Source organism: Marmota monax, unplaced genomic scaffold, assembly GCF_021218885.2.
Source record: "Marmota monax isolate L192 unplaced genomic scaffold, Marmota_monax_Labrador192_F-V1.1 WCK01_AAM20220418_F8-fsc00045, whole genome shotgun sequence".
Lineage (NCBI taxonomy): Eukaryota > Metazoa > Chordata > Mammalia > Rodentia > Sciuridae > Marmota > Marmota monax.
This window is the reverse complement of record NW_026692132.1, coordinates 11,686,026-11,708,909: the sequence shown is the minus strand read 5'-3', so window position 1 is coordinate 11,708,909 and position 22,884 is coordinate 11,686,026. Positions and strand designations below refer to the sequence as shown.

At 35.8% G+C, this 22,884-nt stretch overlaps 1 protein-coding gene across 4 annotated transcripts in view; it reads right to left on the bottom strand.

Moving 5' to 3' along the window:
- The window catches only part of Trpc6 (transient receptor potential cation channel subfamily C member 6), a 173,822-nt gene that overhangs the window by 113,995 nt on the left and 36,943 nt on the right, over positions 1–22,884 (bottom strand). For 2 of the 4 annotated variants that reach the window (XM_046466825.2, XM_046466828.2), the window contains exon 1: positions 1,297–1,932. The exons of 1 other annotated variant lie outside the window; for it this stretch is intronic. In XM_046466825.2, the coding sequence (XP_046322781.1) occupies positions 1,297–1,466 (170 nt within the window). In that variant the 5' untranslated portion in view covers positions 1,467–1,932. Of the gene's footprint in view, positions 1–1,296; positions 1,934–22,884 lie in introns of those variants that run through there. One more of the 4 variants, XM_046466823.2, reaches the window with a different exon arrangement.

Here is a 22,884-nt window from a genome sequence, read left to right as displayed (position 1 = left end):
AAATTCTGAGAAAAGGGAGATTGAATGTAATGTGAAAAAGATAATGATTCTTTAAAGTTCTCTATATACTTTGAAATTTCCTCACTAATCACCTGTAAAGTATTATTTATTTATTTATTTTTATTAGTTGCTCATGACAATACAATGATCTTGGGATAAGAAGGGCAGCAGAATAAAATAGACACTAGTATTGCTGTACGTATATACGTGTCTGTATAACCAATGTGATTCTGCAACCTGTACACTAGGAAAAGGAGAAATTATACCCCATTTGATTCAAATGTATGAGAACCGCTTTTCTCAGGAAACAGCTTGTGGATGGATGTGACAGGTCAGGAAATTGACCTAACCAATACATCAAAGGGGCAAAGAGGCAGAAATGCTGTCTGCCAGCTGCATGCGTGGTCAGTCACATAGCCTGTGGGAAAGTGAGAACTTTTCTTGTCCTCCATTCCACCCTCTGCCCGTCCACAACCCCTCCCTCCCCAAAGTTTAGATACTTAAAGGTTTGCAGTTACTCAGAGGCCACTATAAAGGACCCTAATGTCCTCCCTCCTACATTTCGGGGGTCTCTGGATCCGCACTCTTAACAGACTCATCTCCTCTGACGTCCTCAGTAAAAGCTTCGCACCGCCAATGCAAAAGCCCTATGTGGTTCTATTTCCCTGGCTTAACCCCAACGCCCAGAATGGGCAGGAGGATGTCTGGGGGCTAAAAGGCAGGTCTACCCTTTACACTCACACTTCCGAACTTTCTGGCTGGCTGATTGCCCCAAAGATGTGTGCACCGCCAGAAGGGCTGAGACGCACAACTTGGGAGAGCGCCCGCGCTGGGGTTCTGGAGTTCCCCTGCACACATCAAGGCAGCTCCAAGGACCCTTAGAGTCTAGTCACTTCTCCCACATAGACTGTCACGGGGGCCCCCAGCACAGTTGAATCAGCCCCCTATTCAATCATGCCTGTTGCGCAGCAATACTGAATCTGTTGGGGGCGCAAAGTTACCCACGGTGAAGAAATTGACCAGCTACCTGATCACCTGTAATGCGGTTGGTACTCTGTGGTATCATCTTCTGGGCAAACAGACCCCTACGTGCTCACCAAGACCAAACCCAGAGCCGCCTTTACCACTCTACTCGCTGAGGTCCCAGCCCTGGCTCGCGCGGAGCTACAGTCACCAGTCCTTAGAGGCACACACGCGAGTTCAAGCGCGCTCGCCGACCTGGCTCTTACACCCCTTTGAGCGTACAGCCTCCGGCGGTGCACCCAGAGCCCGCCCCGCCTGGCTACCCGCACTTACAAGCAGGGGTAGTAGCCGTAGGGAGGCAGCGGGAGCTGCGGGCAGTCATCATCTCCCAGTTCCGAGTCCATGAGCAGATAGTCCTGGCTTTCGTTGCGCCGCGCGCCGGCTCCGGCAGCCGCCGAAGGAGAGCCGCCCCGCCGGGGCACGAAGGCAGGGTTCTGGTTCATGGCAAAAACGCTCCACTGGCCTGGGCCCTGTTCTTGGAGGAGGGGTCCGCAGTTCCAACAGGAACCTGGTACCTTGAGGCCCCTTTAACTGCCGAACTGGTCCGGGACAAACCGATGCCTAGGGGGCGAGGATGAGGCAGGGGATGCAAACGCCTAGCAGTCTGGGCTCCGCGCGGAGGAGAAGTCACTGGTGAGGGGGGCGCAAAGGGGACCTTGAACTGAGCTCTCTGGCTAAGCGGACCTCACTGGGAGGCGGCCAGGGCTCCGGGACAGAGTGCACAGGAGGGGCCGAGGGTGGCTATGGAGCCTGAGAACCGAGAGCAAGAGAAACCAAGCTGAAGTTACTATGTCAACCGCGAGTCTCCAGCCCTCGGCTCCCGCCTTCTTCCCCCGCATCCTCCGTCATGATCCCCACCTTTAAAGGGATCAGAAGGACGTTCTAGAAAGCAGTCAAAGCCGGTCCTGCAACCACAACTTCCAGGGTCTGAATAAACCTAAACTAGGTGGAGCCAGACAAGCGCTCTGGGGGAGGGGGTACTGCTGCCAGAGTCTGCTTATTTAGTAACAACACCGACTGAGGACTTTCTAGGAAGCTTCCCCTAAGTAATACTCGATTTAGAAACAAAGGACCAGTTTTATAAAAAAGGGCATGGAGTCTCCCCTTCCTCCATATTGCCTTCATTTTCTTAGGGCATTTTTGCTCCTACTCCCAATCCCCGAAGTTACTAAGACTCCACTCTAAAATGAACAACTCTCTATATTCCCGACGCCAGATGTTCCCAGTTTCTGAGCAAACCAACAAAAATAGGAAAAGCATTTTCTTGCATCCTTGGGAGAAGAATCCTTCCATCACTGTGAATGATGGAATTCTTCTCGGGCAGCTGTTTCTCATATTTCAAAACCATTTTAAGTCATCGTTTAAAATTCCCATAATCTGCATATATGCGAGAAGTTCTCATTATGAATGAATCAGTGTCCACAGTAGTGAAAAACAGGGTCAATCAATTAGGAATCCATTCATTTATTCACTAATATTTAATGAAAACCAACTGTGTGCCCAGCACTGTTCTAGGATTCAGGAACAATAAAGACACCTGTCTGTGTTCACAGAGATTTCATGGGGGGGGGGGGGGGGGGGGGGAAGGAGGGAGGGAGGGAGGGGGAGAGAAAGAGAGAGAGAGGGGGGGGGAGGGAGAGGGAAGGAGGGAGGGAGGGAGGGGGAGAGAAAGAGAGAGAGAGAGAGAGAGAGAGAGAGAGAGAGAGATTAAACAAGGACATAAGAAAATATCAGAAACAAGGGCTACAACGAAAATAAGACAGGTTGATGTTTTGTTAACTGGTGGCTGACTACTTCAGATTATGTGGTTTTAAGAGGCCTCCCCAAGAAGGTACTACTTGAGACACACATGTGGCCAGCCACCAAAAGGTCAGAAGCACATTATAACTGGATTGAAGAAAGTTAGTGTATGAAAACCTAAGGTATCTTTGCTTCCAGTGAACAGGTATAAAATGAAATGGATGTGTGAGCAAAGGGGTGGGGAGTGCAAATTTAGAAAGTTTTACTTTGCCCATTCATCAAGAACCAAAGTTCAGAGAGGAAAACCCTGAGGGCCTAGCTCTGTAATTGATACAGGTGTGTGGAATGGATGGATGGATGGAAAGAGGGATGAAGTATAAAAAAGAAAAAGAAAACTTCTTGGCCACTAAAAAGACATTTTCCTTGAAAAACTAACCTAGGGGCTGGGGATGTGGCTCAAGCGGTAGCGTGCTGGCCTGCCATGCTTGCGGCCCGGGGTTCAATCCTCAGCACCACATACAAACAAAGATGTTGTGTGCGCCGAAAACTAAAAAATAAATATTAAAAAATTCTCTCTCTCTCTCTCTCTCTCTCTCTCTCTCTCTCTCTCTCTCAGAAAAAAAAAGGAAAAACTAACCTAGATCTTTCTGAAGTTGTTTATTCTTAATTTAAGAGCTTTCTTTTTTTATCTCTCAACACATGGAGCCATGATTTTATTCTATTTCCTGGTCACTTTACCCAGCAATAAAATACTCCACTTGAAATTTATTGGCTTATGGAAACTTATCTGTAAGTACTCAACAGCTCTGAGATTTGAATGAATTGGTTAATAAATGTTTTATTTAAATAGTGCTGAGGTAATCTGAGAACACCATATATAGGAAACAATTTAGTAGGGAAATATAACATTCAAATATTTTCTACTTGACTCAAATTCTGTAAGTTAAAGCAAAGTTAGAAAACATGTATGATGTTAGTTAAGTGTTAGTCTTTAAAAAATTGAGACAGAATTTATTTTGTTGTTATAGTTGTTTGAGCTGTTTGTGCTTTTTCTCATAACACTGTTTTTCATTTACACATAACAACCTTCACACTGAAAAAATTATTACAGTAAACTTATAAGGTGACATCAATTTATTATTTGGCAAAATAAGACATCCTTTTTTTCTGTTATTTGAAGTACAGTGGGTTCTAGACCAATTAAACCAGGGCAACTATGGAGCTCCCTGGAGGGGGATGGTGGTGTAAAGGGATTAGAGGCTTCTGAGAGAATTATGATTTGATGAAGTGGAAAGACCAGATGACTGAAATTCTGGAAGCCTGTGTTTTCATTCCAACCTTTCACTGCTGAAGCTGTGTAATTTCAGAGGGGACATTTAATGTCTCTCTGCCTCAGTTGATTCATCTGTAAGCAGATCTATAATTACTGAAGACGCCTCAGTCTAGCTTTGCACATTCTATAGTTATCTATGCAGTTTTAACTCTTTAATTACACTAAAAACACAGTAAAACCAGTAAAAATTACTATATCAATATTTCAAAATCAGTACAGAAGTGTTGAGTAGATCTAGAATAATGAATGTTGGGAGAAAGAACAATAGATTGCAAGTTTAAAAATATTAGATGAATGGGAGCTGGGGCTGTAGCTCAATGGCAGATCACTTGCCTTGCACAGGTAAGGCCCTGGGTTCGATCCTCAGCACCACATAAAAATAAACAAATAAAGAAAAAAAATATTAGATGAGTGAACAACTTATAGTTTTCACAAAGTTGCATGCTTGATGCAATTGTGGGTTATATGTGTTTATGTAATATGTTTATAACTTTGGAATAAGAACAGTTCAGTTGTTAACTGAAACTTGAGGATAATATGGGCTACATGTCTCTGTGGGTGGATGGAGGGATGTCCTTTTTAATGTTTTTGCTATTATTGCATTTTAGTTATACATAATCATATATGCATGGAACATAATTTGCTCGGCTCAGTCCCCAGTACTTCCTCTTTCCCTCCCCACCTCACCCCACCCTTTTTTTCTTCTTTTACTCTACTTTTTTAATTGTACTTTTTTAATTTTACTCAATTTTTTAATTGATGCTTTATAGATATATATAAAGGTAGAATTCATTGTGGCATATTCATGTATGTACAAAGCATAATTTGGTCAATTTCATTCTACAGTTCCTTCCTTTTCTTGGGGAGGGATGAACTTTTGCTCATTGTACATATCTGTGCTGTTCAATTGATGATTAAATTTTAAAAACTTGATATTACTATTATAGCACAGTATTTCAAAAAGTCAATAGAGACAAAAATAAAAAATCGTTGTTGTCTGAAAAGCCTTAGGCTAGGAGCTCAAGGGGGGAAAAATGCCACTAGGGGCAGGAGGTTGAGAAAACATTATCAGATGCTTAATGACCCAAGAAGCTGAGCTGCAGTCACACTCAGAACTCAGAACAGCTACAGTTTGTGAAATGCTGAAGAGAGACAAAGGCAAAGGAGCCTTTCTGGGAAATGCAGTTTGAGGTTAGTTGGCCAGAGCTACAGATAAAATTTAGTCTTAAATGTACATGGGTATTTTAGAGGAGTTAGAACATAAAGCCCTGACTCCTACTTCATATGGAATCCACGAGGGGAGTGGAGGCATCCTAGAGGATTCCTTTATGAATGAAAGTCCTGGTAAATCCTGGTCAATGAAATGGAAGTGGGTGAATCTTTGAATCTCAATTTTTTACTTTATAAAGTAAAGGGATTATAATATTACATTTGGAACCTCTCTTAAAGTTAAGTTTCTGTTGACAAATATAGAAAAATAAATAGCGATATATTTTAGTGTTTGTTTTGATTCGAGCTTAACACAGATGTCCAGAATTCTAATTTTATCATATGGGTATTTTGTAAACAGTTGCAATTAACATGGTTTCACTTGGAGTTACTCACATTGGACTAAATTAATTTCTCTAATAGAATTATTGGGATACTTTTAGCAACTACTTGCCAGGGTTATGGTGGAGCATATTTGTTAGCAAATTTGAAAAATAAGCACTAGGTAATAGGAGTGATTCACACTTAGTCAGAAGACTGTTGGAAAGACCAATAATGTACAGACAAATGCCACCAATGTTGAATAAATAAATGTGTTTAAAATAGATTAAGCTGCTTTAGGTGTTTGTTAGGTTCTTTATTCAGACATATTAAAGGCAGCCTGGGCCTCTAAAATAAATTAATATATCTATTGAAAATTAAATAAACCCTAAGATTCCTTAAGAAAAGTCTAAAATTTAGAAATTAATCACCATCTCCAAAGATCCAGGAGTAGAGTTGCTAATATCCAATATCTATTTATGATTATTTTTAAATAATCATATTAATAAATTACAACCATAATAAATTACAGACACATATTTAATATGGTAAGGAAGACTGACTTTAGAAAAAACTAATATGGAGAAATACCAGAGATGTTTCCATTAATGTAAGAAATAAAAGAAATGTGTTATTATAGTTGCTACTAGTCATTATCTAAGAAGTTTTACAAGAAAATAAAACATAATACATAAGATGAAAAGATTTCTAATGAGAATATAAACTTATTTGCTTATAGGTTATATAATTTTTTACTGTAAAAATACAAGATTTATTACTGAAATATATTTGAATTGAAAAGAGAGAAGTGTGCTTAGTACAATATTGAATAATAAAAGAAAATAATTTTGAAAATGTAGTTTACCATGACTAACAATATCTAATCAAACTATATCAAAAGCTACAAAATATAAAACGCATAGAAATAAACTTAATGAAGAATTTTAAGACTAAAGAAAATTATAAAACTTCACTAAGACCTAATTAGACAATGAATTAAAATTTATATCAAATTATATAATATAATTTACTGATAACTCTTTTATACTTACATTAAATTTATAAATAACTTTGAATAGAAAGTAGTATTTTTAATATTGTATATTCATCTAGGGTCACGTTTTCTCTACTATTTACTTTTTCACATTTCTAAAAATAATTTTGTCAAAATCAAGAAAAATTGACAAAAGAGAAGAAATGGAAGAAACTTGGCCTATAAAATATCAAATGATTTAGTAAAACCACACTGAATAAAATAAATTAATACTCAACAAATGGAAATATTAATAGAATATAATATAGTCTTAAAAAACTTAAGATACAAACTATTTTATGGTATGATAAAGAACACATTAATTAAAATGAGGACAATAATAAGGAATATTAAATGAATTGAACAGATATTTCTAGCTCATATCTTTGTCACAACAAGTGGAATGCATTAAGAATTTAAATGTTATTAAAGAAAATTTTTTTAAAAACTAGAGTAAGATACAGGTAGAGTTTAATATATATGTTGTCTATAGTAATTTATATATATATATATATATATATCAATCTAAGATCAAAATCATATTGGTATCATTTATGATCACAATGGCATGAAACTGGAAATCAGAAACAGAAAGAAACTTGGAAAATTTACAAGTGTGAGAAAATTAAGCAACATTATTCCTGAATAACCAATGAATCAAAAAGAAATCAAAGGAAAATTAAAAATGAGACAAACAAAATGGAAATACAACAGTCTACAACTTATTGGATGCATCAAAAGGAGAGCTGAAAGAGAAGATTCTAACAATAAACATTCACATTAAAAAAGAGGAAAGGGGGGCTGGGGGTGTAGCTCAGTGGTAGAGCACTTGCCTAGCATGTGTGAGACACTGGGTTTGATTCAGCACCGCATATAAATAAATGAATAAAATAAAGGTCCATAAATATCTAAAAAAATATTTTAAAAAAAGAAGAAAAAGAAAGTTATCAAAACAAAACAACCTAATGCTAAACCTTAGGGACTAGAAAAAGAACAAAATTGCTTATGAGAAAATGTAGATCAATGATGCCACTATTAAAGCAGCTGTAGACAAGTGGACTTGACACTTTAGAAGCCCAGAAAAAGCTTCAGAAACAATTTTTAAAAATTCATATATGCAAGATAACATGAAGAGACATTTTCAGTGAAGAAAAACTTTTGTTTTCATGAGGAAATGAAGCACTTGATGCCAAGGACATTAATATACTCAAAAGATTGCCTATGTGAAATATATGTATGAAATCAGCAAAAATAAATAAGATTCTGGGGCCCATTCATGAGACTTTCAGTAAAGTATGCAGACTGTCTAGTAAAAAGAAAAACCTAAGTTCAAAGTTATGGAAAGAAGGAAATAACAAAGATCAGAGAAAATAATAAATGAAGTAGAGACTAGAAAAGACAATAGAAAAATTAACAAAACTATGAGTTCTCTTTTTTTAAACTCTTTTTTTTAGAGAGAGAGAGAGACAGAAGAGAGAGAGAGAATTTTTTTAATATTTATTTTTCAGTTTTCGGTGGACACAACATCTTTATTTTATGTGGTGCTGAGGATCGAACCCAGCACCCAGCACATGCCAGGCAAGCATGGTACCGCTTGAGCCACATCCCCAGCCCAATGAGTTCTCATTTTTAAAAAGATAAATAAATTTGGCAAACCTTAGCTAGACTAATAAAAACTAAAAGACGATTTAAAGCAGAAATGAGAAAAGAGATATTACAGCTGAAATCACAGAAATATGAAAGATCATAAGAGATTACTATGAACAACTGTAAACCAACAAATGGTTAACACAGAAGAAATGGATAAATTTCCTCTGCAGACTGAACTACGAAGAGATAGAAAATCGGAATAGATAAACAATGAGTAAGGAGATTGAATCAGTACTCAAAAATATCCCATAAAGTCCAGAACCAGATGAATTCAGTGCATACAACTGAACTTTTAAAGAAGAAGGGCTAGGGGTGTAACTCAGGGGTAGAGCATGGCCTAGCATTGTTAAATTTCAGCACAGAAGAGGAAAGGGAAGGAGGAGACCAAGGGGCCTAGGAGGAAGAACAAATAGCGATCCTTTGTCAAACTCTTTTAAAGATTCAAAGAGGAAATCAATACTTCTAAATTCATTTGAAAAAACTGTAATTATCCTGATAACCAAATCCAGATTAAAAAAACACTATAAGAAAAGAAAATATCAGGCCAATATCCTTGATAACCACAGATGAAAAGATCCTCAAGAAAACACTGGCAAACCAAATTCAGCGGCACCTTAAAAAATCACTCCCCATGATCAAGGGAAATTTAGCTCTGGGATGCAAAGATGAATCAACATATACTATATTAACAGAATGAAGGACAAAGTCCATACAATCACTTCAATGGATGTGAAAAAAAGTATTTGACAAAATTCAACATTCCTTTATTATAGAAACTTTCAAAAAATTTAATATAGAAGTAATGTATCACAACACAATAAAGAACACACATGAAAAGTACATAATTAACATCATACTCAATGATGAAAAGTTTAAAACTTTCCTTCCAAGATCAGGGAAAAGACAGGTATGTCCATTGCCATAACTTCTATTCTACATTGGACTTGAAGAACCAGCCTCAGCAATTTGGCTAGAAAATGAAATAAAATACATTCAAACTGGAAAAGAAGTTAAATTCTCACTGTTTACAGATGTCATGATATTATATATATATATATAAAAACCCTAAAAATCCCCAAAACAACAATAAAAAACTATTAGAACTAATAAACAAGTTCAGTGATGTAGCAGAATACAAAATCAGAATACAAAAGTCAATGATGTTTGTATATACTAACAAGTAACTATTTGAAAAAGAAATCAAGTAAGCAATTTCATTTATAATAACTGCAAAAGATACTTAGGAATAAAGTATTCAACCATGTGAGAAGAATATCTGTACACTGAAAACAAAAGTGATAGTAGAAGTTGAAGAATTAATATTGTTAAAATATCCCTACTACCCAAAGCAATATACAGATTCAATGCCATCACCATCAAAATTGCAATGATATTTTTTTACAGAAAAAGTTAGAGAAAATATTAAAAAAATTTATAGAACCACAAAGGACCCTGAATAGTCAAAGAAATGCTAAGCAAAAGAAAAAAAACATGAAATATCACATTTCCTGGTTTCAAAAATCTACTTATAAAGCTGTCGCAATCAAAACAACATGTTATGGGCAAAAAACAGGCACATGGATGAATGAAATAGATTGGAGAGCCCAGAAATAAATATAGGCCTTCATAATTAATTGACAGAATGAAGGACCAAAAAATGTATGTAGAAAAGATTATCTCTTGATAAGTGGTATTGGAAAAAAAGGATATTACATCCAAAATGGTAAATATATACATATGCAAAAATTAACTCTAAGCTGAGTAAAGATTTAGACACAACACTTGAAACATAAGACCTAAAGTAGTAATAAAACTATTAAAGGAAAACAAAGGGGAAAAATTTCAACACTGGTCTGGACAAAGATTTTGTGGGTATGATCACAGAAGCACAGGTAACAGAAGCAAGTATTGGCAAATGAGATTGCAACAAACACATAAAAAATTTCTGTGCAGCAAAGGAAATATTTGACAGAGTGATGAGACAACCTATAGAGTGGGAAAAAAATGTTTGTAAATCATATATGTGATTAGAGATTAAGACCTAAAATATTCAAGGAATTCAATTCAATGGCCAAGAAAAAAAAAAAAAGAAAAACAACAACAAATCAGTTGATTTTAAAATGGTCAAAGAAGTTGAAAAGATATTTTTAAGAAACATGAAAAAAGTACTCAACACTATAAATCATTAAGGAAATTAAAACCAAATTGTGCAAATTAAAACCACAATGAGGTCAGACATTGTAGCACATGCCTATAATTCCAGCTGCTCGGGAGGCTGAGGCAGGAGGATTGCAAATTCAAAGCCAGCATCAGCAACTTACCAAGGCCCTCCGCAACTTACAGAGATCCTGTCTCAAAATAAAAAATAGAATGGGCTGGGGATATAGCTCAGTGGTTGTGCCCCTGGATTCAATCCCAGGTTAAAAAAAAAAAAAAGAAAGGAAAGAAAAGAAAAGAAAAAACACTAAGGTATCATGTCACACCTCTTAGTATGCCTGTTGTCAAAACTACAAGAGCCAACAAGTGTTGGAGAGGGTGGGTGTGTGTTTTCCATTTTGGAAAACAGTATGAGATTCCTCAAAAAATTAAAGCTAGAACTCCTATAATGAATTACTATGATTTTATGTTGTCTTGATATTAATTTTAAACATAAATTGGACTTTCTCATACCAGAAGCAGGGCTTAGTCACCACTGACAGAGCTTCCAGTTCTTTACCTCCTCCCAGTTTCTCAAAGTGATTGATCTGTATATCTGCCTTTAACAGCTACCTCCCAGTGACCACCTCCCATAGAACACCACACCACAATACAACCAATCTACTTAATTTACCCACATACTTCCACGTCCCTCACAGGCTGTGTAGATAGGCCACAGTGATCCTCTCTCAGTCATAACATGCCTTCATGGAGCTTGTGCCTGTTCTTTTCAATCCAATTAGAACTTCCCAAAGGAAATTTATTTGGATAATGTTCTGGTCCCCAGTAGAAGCTTCCCTCCCTATTTCTCACTCCCCACTTGCTGGTTGTATTTACATGTTTTGGATGCTCTTCCCTTTCTTCCTGTTATCCCTCGGATGCAGGCAGCCTTCTCCCTGGATCTGTTAGTAATACAATGCTTCTATTATTTCCTGTGTTGTGGTGCTGCCTTCTTTGTATCTCACTTGACCACACCCAGACCTAATTCTCCTAAGTCAAGACTTCCATAGAGGGCAGAAATCTTGGCTGGAATAAACTTGATGCAGATAAGAAATGAGCCATAGAGTGTCTGACAGTATAAATCATTTTTTCTGTGAAAGGTTGGCAATTAGTCATGAAGCCATCTACCAGGATAAAGAGATAAGGCATATTGTCATATTCCTGAGCACCTCAACTGGGTCAAGATAAAATTTATTGCCACTCTCCAGAGAAAGATTTTTTTAGATCAAATTAAAGGAAAATCACAACACATCAAAAGAAAATGAAATAAACGTGCTAAAGAGATAACTGCATTCCCATGCTCATGACAGCATTATTCACACTAGCCAAGATATGGAATCAACCTAAGCGTCTCTCAATGGGTAAATGTATAAAGAAAATGTGGCATAAATGCACAATGGAATATTATTCAGCCTTAAAAAGAAAGAAAACTAATGTAAAATTAATGAACTTGGAGGACATAATGTTAAGGGGGTAAAGTCAGGCATAGAAAGATAAAATACTGCATAATCTCACTTGTTGTGTAATCTAAAAAGTCAAATTCATACAAACAGAATATAATAGCAGTTACTAGTGACTCTGTGTGTTGGAGGTAGTTATCCTTTGATACCATACCTGCATTTTTTCCAAAAGTGGCAGCAGGGAAATTCCAACAAGGAAGTGCCCCTAACTGTCCTGAGATGCGGCCAGTTGCAAATCCTAAGACAGAAACACTAAACATGAGAGTGATCAGTCCAAAACATTTGTCAGAACTTGCAGGGTACTGTAGCACATCCTTGGGAAGACATCAACAGAAAAGGATGATTTGTTTAGGTATGTCCATGCCAAAAGGTTCAGGACATGGTGTTCATAGAAGGGTGTAAGGAATTTAGCTCAGGTGCAGGCTAGTTTCTTTCAGTATTTTGGGCAACAACCTAAATACCTTTACTAGTACTTGAGAATGTTCAAGGCTTTAGCTTGATTTCAAGCCTGCAGAGTAAAACATAATTGGCTAGGTCCAGAACAACTCTGTGTTTTTTGGTCAAGACAAGTAAAGAGCAGTGGCACTTGGGGGACCTTCCAGGGAAGCTTAGTGTGATGTTGGTCAAAGGGTACAACATTTTAATTATAGGTGGAACAAGTTCAAGAGATCTATTATACAACATGATGGCTATAATTAATAGCATACTTTAAAATTGCTGAAAGGGTTGACTTCAAATGTTCTCACAACAAAAAATGTCACATATGAAGTAATGCACATGTTAATTACCTTGATTTAGCCATCCAAAATATATACATATATCAGAATATCATATCATACACTTTATAGATATAATTTTAATTTTTTAATTAATGAACTTAAAAATTTAAATAAGTAAAATATGTAATCATATGGATAAAGCTAGACTAAGAATTCACTAAAAGATTAAAAAAAGAAAAAGATTTAAAGAATTAACAAAAATTAAAACATATATGTCAATATATGTATCTAAGAGAGATAAGCCAGTGCTATACATACAAGATATTTTATCTCAGGAAGATTAAAAAAAGATAGCTAAAAGTTAGAGCTTTACTCTAACTTGGGTAAAGAGCCAGAGTATCACATACTTCAAGGGTGGGACTGATAATCTCTTCACTCTTTGGCCTATGTCCATACATAAATATACAAATAATGGCATTAATGTTTACAACCAAAAAGGTAGAATAAAAGATCCTACATTTTATAGACCCACAGTCATATAGGAGAAGGAAATAAAAAGTCCTCTCTGAAGGAGAAAATATTGTCTGAGGCCCCAGATTACACCTTCAAATTACTTTTAAAATAAAATATTCAGTAACAAAATACAATAAAGTCCATTTAAAAAACAAGATAATATAAATAAGAACTATGAGAAAAAACAGGTGATAGGAATGAAGAGACAGATGATAACAATGCTTGAGTTAAAACAGCCCAGTGAACCAAAGGAAAAAAGAAAGAAAAATGCAAATAAATCCACACCTAGACCCATCATAACAAAAAGCATAAAATCAAATGATTTTTTAAAAATCCTCACAGCTGGGCACCATGGTGCAAGCCTTTAGTTTCAGCTATGCAAAAAGCTAAGCAGGAAGATGGCCAGAGCCCAGGAGTTTAAGGCCAGCCTGAACAACATAGCAAGACCTGAAAGAACAAAATAAAGATGAAAGCAAGGAAGGAAGGAAGGGAGGGAGGGAGGGAAGAAATCCTAAGAGCAGAGAAAACATAGGTTAACATTTTGGAACCCCATTTGTTTCAAAATGGGTTTATGCTGTGGTAATAAAAAGCCCCCAAATTTCACTGGCATAAAAAGTGCTGATTTCTTATACTACATGTGCTTCTTGGCTTACTCTGTCACAGAGGCTAATATAACAGCCACTGATTCCAACATTGCCATCGTTGTGACCAAGGGAAAAAATTTTAAGATAGAAAATGATATGGATCACTTCCATTCACAATCCATTTCATAGAACTAGTCATATGGCCCCAGTGCAACCACAAGGTCAGGAAGTACAATTCTATCATGTGTCCAGTAGCCAAAGAACCACAAATGTTTGTTGAACAGCATCCATTCATTCACAGGCCACCCACAAATAGTAGGCCAACTTCTTCCAAGTGTCGAAGACTTTAGCCATTGAGAGAAACAACAAAAATGTCACCACCAGTTACAGCATCAAACTCCAAGTCCATTTTCTGATGGTGCAAAACAGTGGTCTTGTCTGCAGGGTTAAAATAAGTGTGATTTGCTGCATACTTACCCAATATACAGTAATGGAACTGGGACATGATAATCACAAGAAACACTTTAGTTTGAAAGAATGTCTTCTTTCAGGAATATTCCCTGACTTCCCAGAATCTGAGGCTGCTCTGAATTCTGCCCACTTGTCAAAAGGCAATAAATATTACAGACTTTCTGTAAGAAAGGATTTTTATTTCCTTCTCTTATATGACTGTGGGTCTATAAAAAGTAGGATCTTTTATTCTACCTTTTTGATTGTAGACATTAATGCCATTATTCGTATATATATGTATGGACATAAATATACTACCCACTCCACTTGGTGGCTGTTTTGACCTCTCCTCTGCCAAGTTGTAAAAGGGGTAAATTTACACTATGTAGATTTCTTCCAAGTTTTGGCTCCTCTCAACAATTATTGTCCCACTTCTATTCACCATCAAGTGACTTTGTGTATTTTCTTAATGTGTTCCAGAGTTAGTACTTGTTGCATGTGGCAGGTTTGAGTCTTACAGAACCCTAACTTGCCAGATAGAAGTAAGCACATCATAATTAATTGCTGAAAACTAAAGGAGATGATTTTGACAAAAGACACGGAAAATGATACATTTTATTTGGGGAACAACTGTTCAGTTAATCAATGATTCTTCTTTAGAAGATCAGAAGACAGTTGTATAAATTCTTTAAATCTCATCAAACATAGGTTTTAAGTCACAAATTGTCTTCCCACTACAGCTAGGGTGTGGGGGGAGTTATACTTCTCAGTATTTGCATGGCTTCCTTTTTATATGTATATATCTAGTTTCTTTGGAAAGTTTTTCTTGTGTGTGGTATGAATTATGGAGTCAATTTTATCTTCTTCCAAATAGCTTTACTTATTCCAATACCATTTATCAAAACCTTCACTTCCATCCTTGTGTTTTTAGACATCATCTTTATCATATATTAAATTTCCATGTGTACCAGGGTCTATTTCTAGACATAGTCTACTCAGATGACATGTTCATTAATTCACTTGTGAGTTCCACACCAATTTAATTATTAAGAAATTATAATATATTTTTATATATTGTGAGATTAGTCACTTAGCATTTCTGTGTTATCCTTGTTATTCTTGGTGCTTGATTTTCCTCATGAAGTTGTGTCTCAATTGTTCTAACTTCAGCAAAAAAAAAAATGTTTGTTGATGTTTTTATTTAAATCACATTAAATTATAAAATAAATTTAAGAAAAACTGACATCTTTATAATGTTGACTCATCATATCCAAATGCAAGGGATGCCTTTTGTATTTGCTCAGATTTGCCTTTGCATCTTTTAGAATTGTTTTCATCATACGGGGGGGGGGGGTTGCACATTTCTTGTATGAACATCTCTAAGATTTTCAATTTTATCACATTATTTAAATATAGTTTTATCTTTTATTATGTTGTCTAAGTAGTTGTTATGATTAGAATATGTTATGTCCTACAAAAGCTCATGTGCAAGATAATGCAAGAATTTTCAGAGTAGAAATGATTGGGATATGAGAGTATAAACCGAATTGGTGTTTAATCCACTGATATGAATTAGCTGGGCTGTAACTCAACAGGTAGGGTGCGGTTGGAGGAGGTAGGCCCCTCGGGGCATGCCTTAGGGGTTTATATTTTGACTCTGGTGAGTAGAACCCTCTTTCTCTGCTTCCTTGTTGCCAAGTCCTAAGCTGCTTTCCTCTACCATTCCCTTCTGCCTTGATGTTCTCCTTGGCCTCAAGCAACAGCTATGAAGTCAACATCTATGGACTGAGACCTCTGAAATTATGAGCCTCAAATAAACTTCCTTTTCTCTATGTTGTTTTTGTCAGGTCCTTTGGTCACAGAGATAAAAAAGCTGACAAAAGCAGAAGTTGTTTTTTTGTTTTTATTTTTTTATTAATTGCTCAAAACATTACAATGATCTTGACATATCATACATTTGATTCAAATGGGGTACGTAATCTTATTTTTCCACGTGTACAGATTGCAGGATCACATTGGTTATACAGCCACATTTATACATAGGGCCATACTAGTGTCTGTTGTATTCTGCTACCCTTCCTATCTCCCCCTCCCCTTAGCAGAAGTTGTTTTGCTTAAATTTAAGCCACTGATTTCTTTATGCTATCTTAATTCCTGGTAATTACTGAATTCTTTTGTTTTAAATTAATTTTATCATTAATTTACCAGGGTTTTCTTGGAGTAGTATCATATAATTTGCAACTAGTGATAGGTTTTCTGTTTTCTTCCCCCAAATATCCATGACTCTAGTTGTTTTCACGTTGTCTACTTGCCTTAGTTAATATGATCAGTATAATGTAAATTAGTAGCATAGTATAGGTTATGCATATTTTATATTATTTGTGTAATGAAGAAATTGATAAACCTATTGCAAACTTATCAAAAAATACAAAAGTAAGCAATTACAGAATTGCAGTGTGGAATATTTCTGCACATATCTACACATCTTTTAGACATTAAGTAATACTAGAAAGATATTATGAACAAACTAAATGCAAATTAAAGCTGAAAAATTCTTAGAAAAACACATTAAAACTAACACAAGAATAAATTGGAACTCATGCTAGGTTCCGATTAAAAGATTGAATTCACATTTAAAACTGCCTCATAAAGAAAATAGTGTCAAATGGCTTTACTGGCAAACTTCACTAAATATTTCAAGAAGCAATTGATCCCACCTGATACCAATTAATCCATAGAATAGGAAGAGGTTAAACTTTCTAGTTACTTTCAAGAGACCGATATTGCTTTCATATCAAATCAAATTAGACAATGTAAGGTAAGAAAATCAGAGGCCAAGTTCATTCAAGTGCATCTGCTCTGGATCTGCAGAAGCCCATCCACACCTTACTGAACCAGGTATATAAATACCAAAATCATATATCTCATGAACACACTGACTTCATCCTAGGAATAGAAGAGGGATCCAATATTTTAAAAAATCTGACCAGTTATTTCCTACATTAACTATGTATAGGAAAAAATATCATTTTCTCATAATTCCTACTCTGTTTTTTATTCTGAGTAATTGGGGATTTGGGTAAAGACTTTCCAAAAGAATTCAATTTTTCACCCATTTTTCTATGTCCTTTGCCATGTGACTTTGCAGTTCCAACCAATAAAGAGGGGAGCTGATTTCCTCACCCTTTTTTCTCAGGTTGGCTGTGTATCTAGCTTGGCGGGGAGGTGCTAGCAGATGTGGTCCCTGCTGAAACTTGCAAACAAATGTGGTTCTGCATTTCTACTTCCTGTCTTCTGTTTCTAACACAGGAAAAGTGTCTCTGCCCTAGGGGTTTTGTCCTTTTTGCTCCCTCCTTCTGGAATGATCCTCCCAGTGGGACAACAGCACAGCTGACTCTGCCTTCATTGATGCCTCTGCTATGGTGACCTCACCAGAAAAACTTTCTGGATCATACACGATAAAAAAGTGTATCCTTGAAAAAGAAGTTCAGGACATCACTCTATCTGTTTTCCCAGTTTTCTTTATAGTACTATCACCACTTGACAGATAATTCATTCATTGACTGTTTCTCCTGATTTGATTATGAGATCCATGAGTGTAGGGACTTTTCTTTATAAAACTCACTACTGAATTCTTAGTGCCTATATAAGAAAATAGTCAGTATCTGGGAATTGTCTATCATATTAAAACTATGCCTTGAGTCTTGCTGATTCCACCACTTCACTCTTAATTAATTTAGTGAAATGTAATGCACAAAAAACTGACACACATTTTTGGGATGGGGCTGATGAAGTGAGATGGGAATAAGAAATTGCTAAAAAAAAAAAAAAAAAAAAAAAAAAAAAAAAAAACACAGTTACTTGATAGTTTGTTAAGATAGTACTTAAGGAGATAGAAATACGCTTGCTGTTCTTTCCCACCCCTATTCTGGGTGATTCACAAACTGAAACTTCACAAAAATAATAGAAAAGATAAATTTATTTTGGAGAACTTGAAAGCACTTTGAAGGAAGAAACTTAAAAGATATAATGAGTAAGAAACCTAAATATGGATTAAAGAGTTAATGAAGGATGATTGCAGTGTGCAAGCATAATAATTCAGAATGTATCTTGACTTGAATAAAAAATAATGTATATGAAATAAAACCACAGGAACTCAAATATTCAATGTAAAATAACCTGTGAAATACTCAATATAAAGTGACCTGCAAAATCCTAAAACTAAAGAAAGAAAAATATTTAAAACTATCTATTTTTTTCAATGATAAACAGAATATTTAGGTATTAAAAATCTGGTTGTTTGAATGTATTGTCAGTAATCAGCAGACAATCCAGGATTTATGGTTATTTATATTTATGGTTATTTATATATATGGTGATTCAATGTGTAATAGTGTGATTAGAGAGAAAAAAATGGATGCTTGACAAAAACTGAATTCTGAGAATTACTTTAACAGAAATGACTCAGTATGCACAGCATCTCATAGTCTTGCTTGTACCACATAGATGCTTTTATGGCATTAATGCAATAACTAGATGTTTTAAAAGGAAAAAAAACTGTGTACAACAGGAGAAATTGCTTGCCTAACTGAGCCTAAATTAGTCTAAGCTATTTTTAGTCTGTGATTCTGTCCTAGTAGGCCCTTGGGAATTGGAGGGAAGTATGGATAGAAGAAAATTTGCTTTTTTCCCAGCTTAATAGTACTGAGATAGTCCTGAAATACATTGAAAATGGCCTTATGGTCCAAAGATAACTCAGTTTCTGTCAATCACAGAGAAAATAGAAAGGTGGAAAGTTTATTTTTATGACACATTTCCTCCAGTGGCTTTCTCCAGGGTAACTACTGTGTCTTCCTACAGGCAGTAGAAATAGGGGTATCAACTCAGAGCAAATGAAGCACTTCTGAATTTGGAGAAAAATGTTTTTAAATTTCATTTGTCTAGATATCTTTGATCCCCTTCTCTAATACCAGCATAGATAGTTCCCAGTCCAATATTATTGTTCAATATCTTCATTTAAAAACTGTATTGAATTCCACTTGATGTTTGGCACCTTGGAGGCACTAAGAATCCAATAGTGGACAGGCACACTAGCACAGGGTTGTAATCCCAGTGACTCAGGAGGCAGAGGCAGGAGGATTGCGATTTCAGAACCGGCTTCAGTATCTTAGTGAGGCCCTAGGCAACTTAGTGAGACCCTGTCTTCAAAAAAAACTATTGTCATGTATGTAAGAAATAATAATAAAAAAATAGGAAACTCAAACATAAAAGATTAATATATATATATATATATATATATATATATATAATAAAAAAGAAAACAACTATATATATATATATATATATATATATATATATATATATATATATATATATACACACACACACAGGGGGGTGGTGCTGGGATACGGCCCTATGGTAAAGAACCTCTGGGTTCAAGCCCTAGTAACAACAACAACAAAATTCCAATAGTGAACCATTCTAATGGCAACTACTCTAAGAACCTTGGTCCACTTTTTTGTTTTGTAAGCAGGATAGATGTGCTGTGGGACACCTATGATAAGGATAAACACAAGATGGTATGGAAGTGACTGGGTTGGAGACCTATTGCATTTTTAGCATCAAAGGTGATATTGTAGCATCTGACACCAGCAGACTATCATTGCTAGGAGTTAGGGGAAGAGGTGGGAATGTAAGAGGGAATAATCTGAATAGGAAGACAGAAGGGAAGGGTTAGGAACCCCCTGAGAGTTCTATAAAATTGGAACACAGATTTCAAGAAAGAAATGGGGAAGGAAGCGGCTGCCTCATTCCCAAAGGAACTCTTAACTTCCCTTTTTGAAGTATCTCCCTTCTTTTTTAAAAAAATTACCTATTTATTCTAATTTGTTACAAATGACAGCGGAATGTGTTTCAATTCATAGTACGCATATAAAACACAGATTTTCATGTCTCTGTTCACAAAGTAGAGTCACACCATTTGTGTCTTCATACATGTACTTAGAATAATGATATCCATCTCATTCCACCATCTTTCCTACCTCCAAGCCCCATCCCTTCCCCTCCATCCCCTTTGCCTTATCCAAAGTTCCTCCATTCCTCCCATGCTCCTCCCAACTCCTGTTATGGACCAGCATCCATATATCAGAGAAAACATTTGGCCTTTGATTTGGGGGGATTGGCTTACTTCACTTAGCTTGATATCCTCCAACTCCATCCATTCACCTGCAAATATCATGATTTTATTCTCTTTTAATGCTGAGTAATATTCCATTGTGTATATATACCACAGTTTCTTTATCCATTCAAATACTGAAGGGCATCTAGTTTGGTTCCACAATTTAGCTATTCTGAATTGTGCTGCTATAAACATTGATGTGGCTATGTTGCTATAGTATGCTGTTTTTCAGTCCTTTGGGTATAAACTGAGGAGTGGGATAGCTGGGTCAAATGGTGGTTCCATTCCAAGGTTTCCAAGGAATCTCCATACTGCTTTCCATATTGATTGCACCAATTTATAGTCCCACCAGCAATATATGAGTGTACCATTTTCCCTACATCCTCACCAACACTTATTGTTGTTTGTATTCTTAATAGCTGCCATTCTGACTAGAGTGAGATGGTATATTAGAGTAGTTTTGATTTGCATTTCTCTAATTGCTAGAGATGTTGAACATTCTTTCATGTATTTGTTGATTTGTTATGTATCATCTGCTGAGAAATATCTGTTCTGTTCCTTGGCCCATTTGTTGATTGGGTTATTTGTTGTTGTTGTTTTGTTTTTTGTTTGTTTGTTTGTTTGTTGTTAGGATTTTTGAGTTCTTTATATATCCTAGAGATTAGTGCTCTATTTGATGTGAATGTGGTAAAAATTTACTCCCATACTATAGGCTCTCTATTCATCTCACTGATTGTTTATTTTGCTGAGAAGATTTTTGGTTTGAATCCATCCCATTTATTGACTCTTCATTTTAATTCTTGTGCTATAGGAGTCTTTTTGAGGAAGTCAGGGTTTATCTGACATGATGAAGATTTGGGCCTCCTTTTACTTCTATTAAACGCAGGGTCTCTGGTCTAATTTCTAGGTCCTTGATCCACTTTGAGTTGAGTTTTGTGCATGGTGAGAGATAAGGGTTTAATTTCATTTTGCCACATATGAATTTCCAGTTTTCCCAGCTTCATTTGTTGAAGAGGCTATCTTTTCTCCTCTGTATATATGTTGTTGGTGCCTTTGTCTAGTATGCAATAACTATTGAATTCATTTATTAGTTCTAGAAATTTTCTGGTGGATTTTTTTGGATCCTCTAGTTATCATGTCATCAGCAAATAGTGCTAATTTGAATCCTTCTTTTCCTATCCATATCCCTTTAATTGTTTTTTGTCTGTCTAATTGCTTAGTCAGTGTTTCAAAAACCATGTTAAATAGAAGTGGTGAAAGAGGGTATCCCTGTCTTGTTCCAGTTTTTAGAGGGAATGCCTTCAATTTTTTCTCCATTTAGAATGATGTTGGCCTGAGGCTTAGCATAGATAGCCTTTACGATGTTGAGATATGTTCCTGTTATCCCTTGTGTTTCTAGTGTTTTGAACATAAAGGGGTGCTGTATTTTGTTGAGTGCTTTTTCCACATCTATTGAGTTGGTCATATGGTTCTGATCTTTAAGTCTATTTATGTGCTGAATTACATTTATTGATTTCCGTATGTTGTATCAACCTTGTGTCCCTGGGATGAACCCCATTTGATTATGGAGCACTATCTTTTTAATATGTTTTTATTTGATTTGCCAGAATTTTATTGAGAATTTTTGCATCTATGTTCATTAGAGATATTGGTCTGAAGTTTTATCTTTTTAATGTGTCTTTTTCTGGCTTGGGGATCAGGGTGATATTGGTCTCACAGAATGAGTTTGGAAGTGTTCCCCTTTTTCCTACTTCATAGAATAATTTGAGGAGTATTGGTATTAGTTCTCCTTTGAAGGTCTTGTAGAACTCAGCTGTGAATCAATCTGTCTTGGGCTTTTCTTGGTTGGTAGGCTTCTGATGGCTTCTTCAATTTCATTGCTTGAAATTGATGTGTTTAACTTGTGTATATCATCCTGATTCAGTTTGGGGAAATCATATGAAATTTGTCAATGCCTTTGATATTTTCTATTTTATTGGAGTACAAATTTTCAAAATAATTTCTAATTGTCTTCTGTATTTCAGTTATTGTCCGTCATGATATTTCCTTTTTCATCATGGATGTTAGTAATTTGAGTTTTCTCTCTCCTTCTCTTTGTTAGCATGGCTAAGGGTTTATCAATTTTGTTTTATCAAAGAACCAACTTTTTGTTTTCTCAAATTTTTTAATTGTTTCTTTTGTTTCAATTTCATTGATTTCAGCTCTGATTTTTATTATTTCCTGTTTTCTACTACTTTTGGTGTTGATTTGTTCTTTTTCTAAGGCTTTGAGATATAATGTTAGGTCATTTATTTGTTGACTTTTTCTTCTTTTAAAGAATCCACTCCATCCAATGAACTTTCCTCTTAGTACTGCCTTCATAGTGTCCCAGAGATTGTATCAGTATTCTCATTTATCTCTAAAAATTGTTTAATCTCCTCCTTGATGTCTTCTGCAACCCATTGTTCATTCAGTAGCATATTATTTAGTATCCAG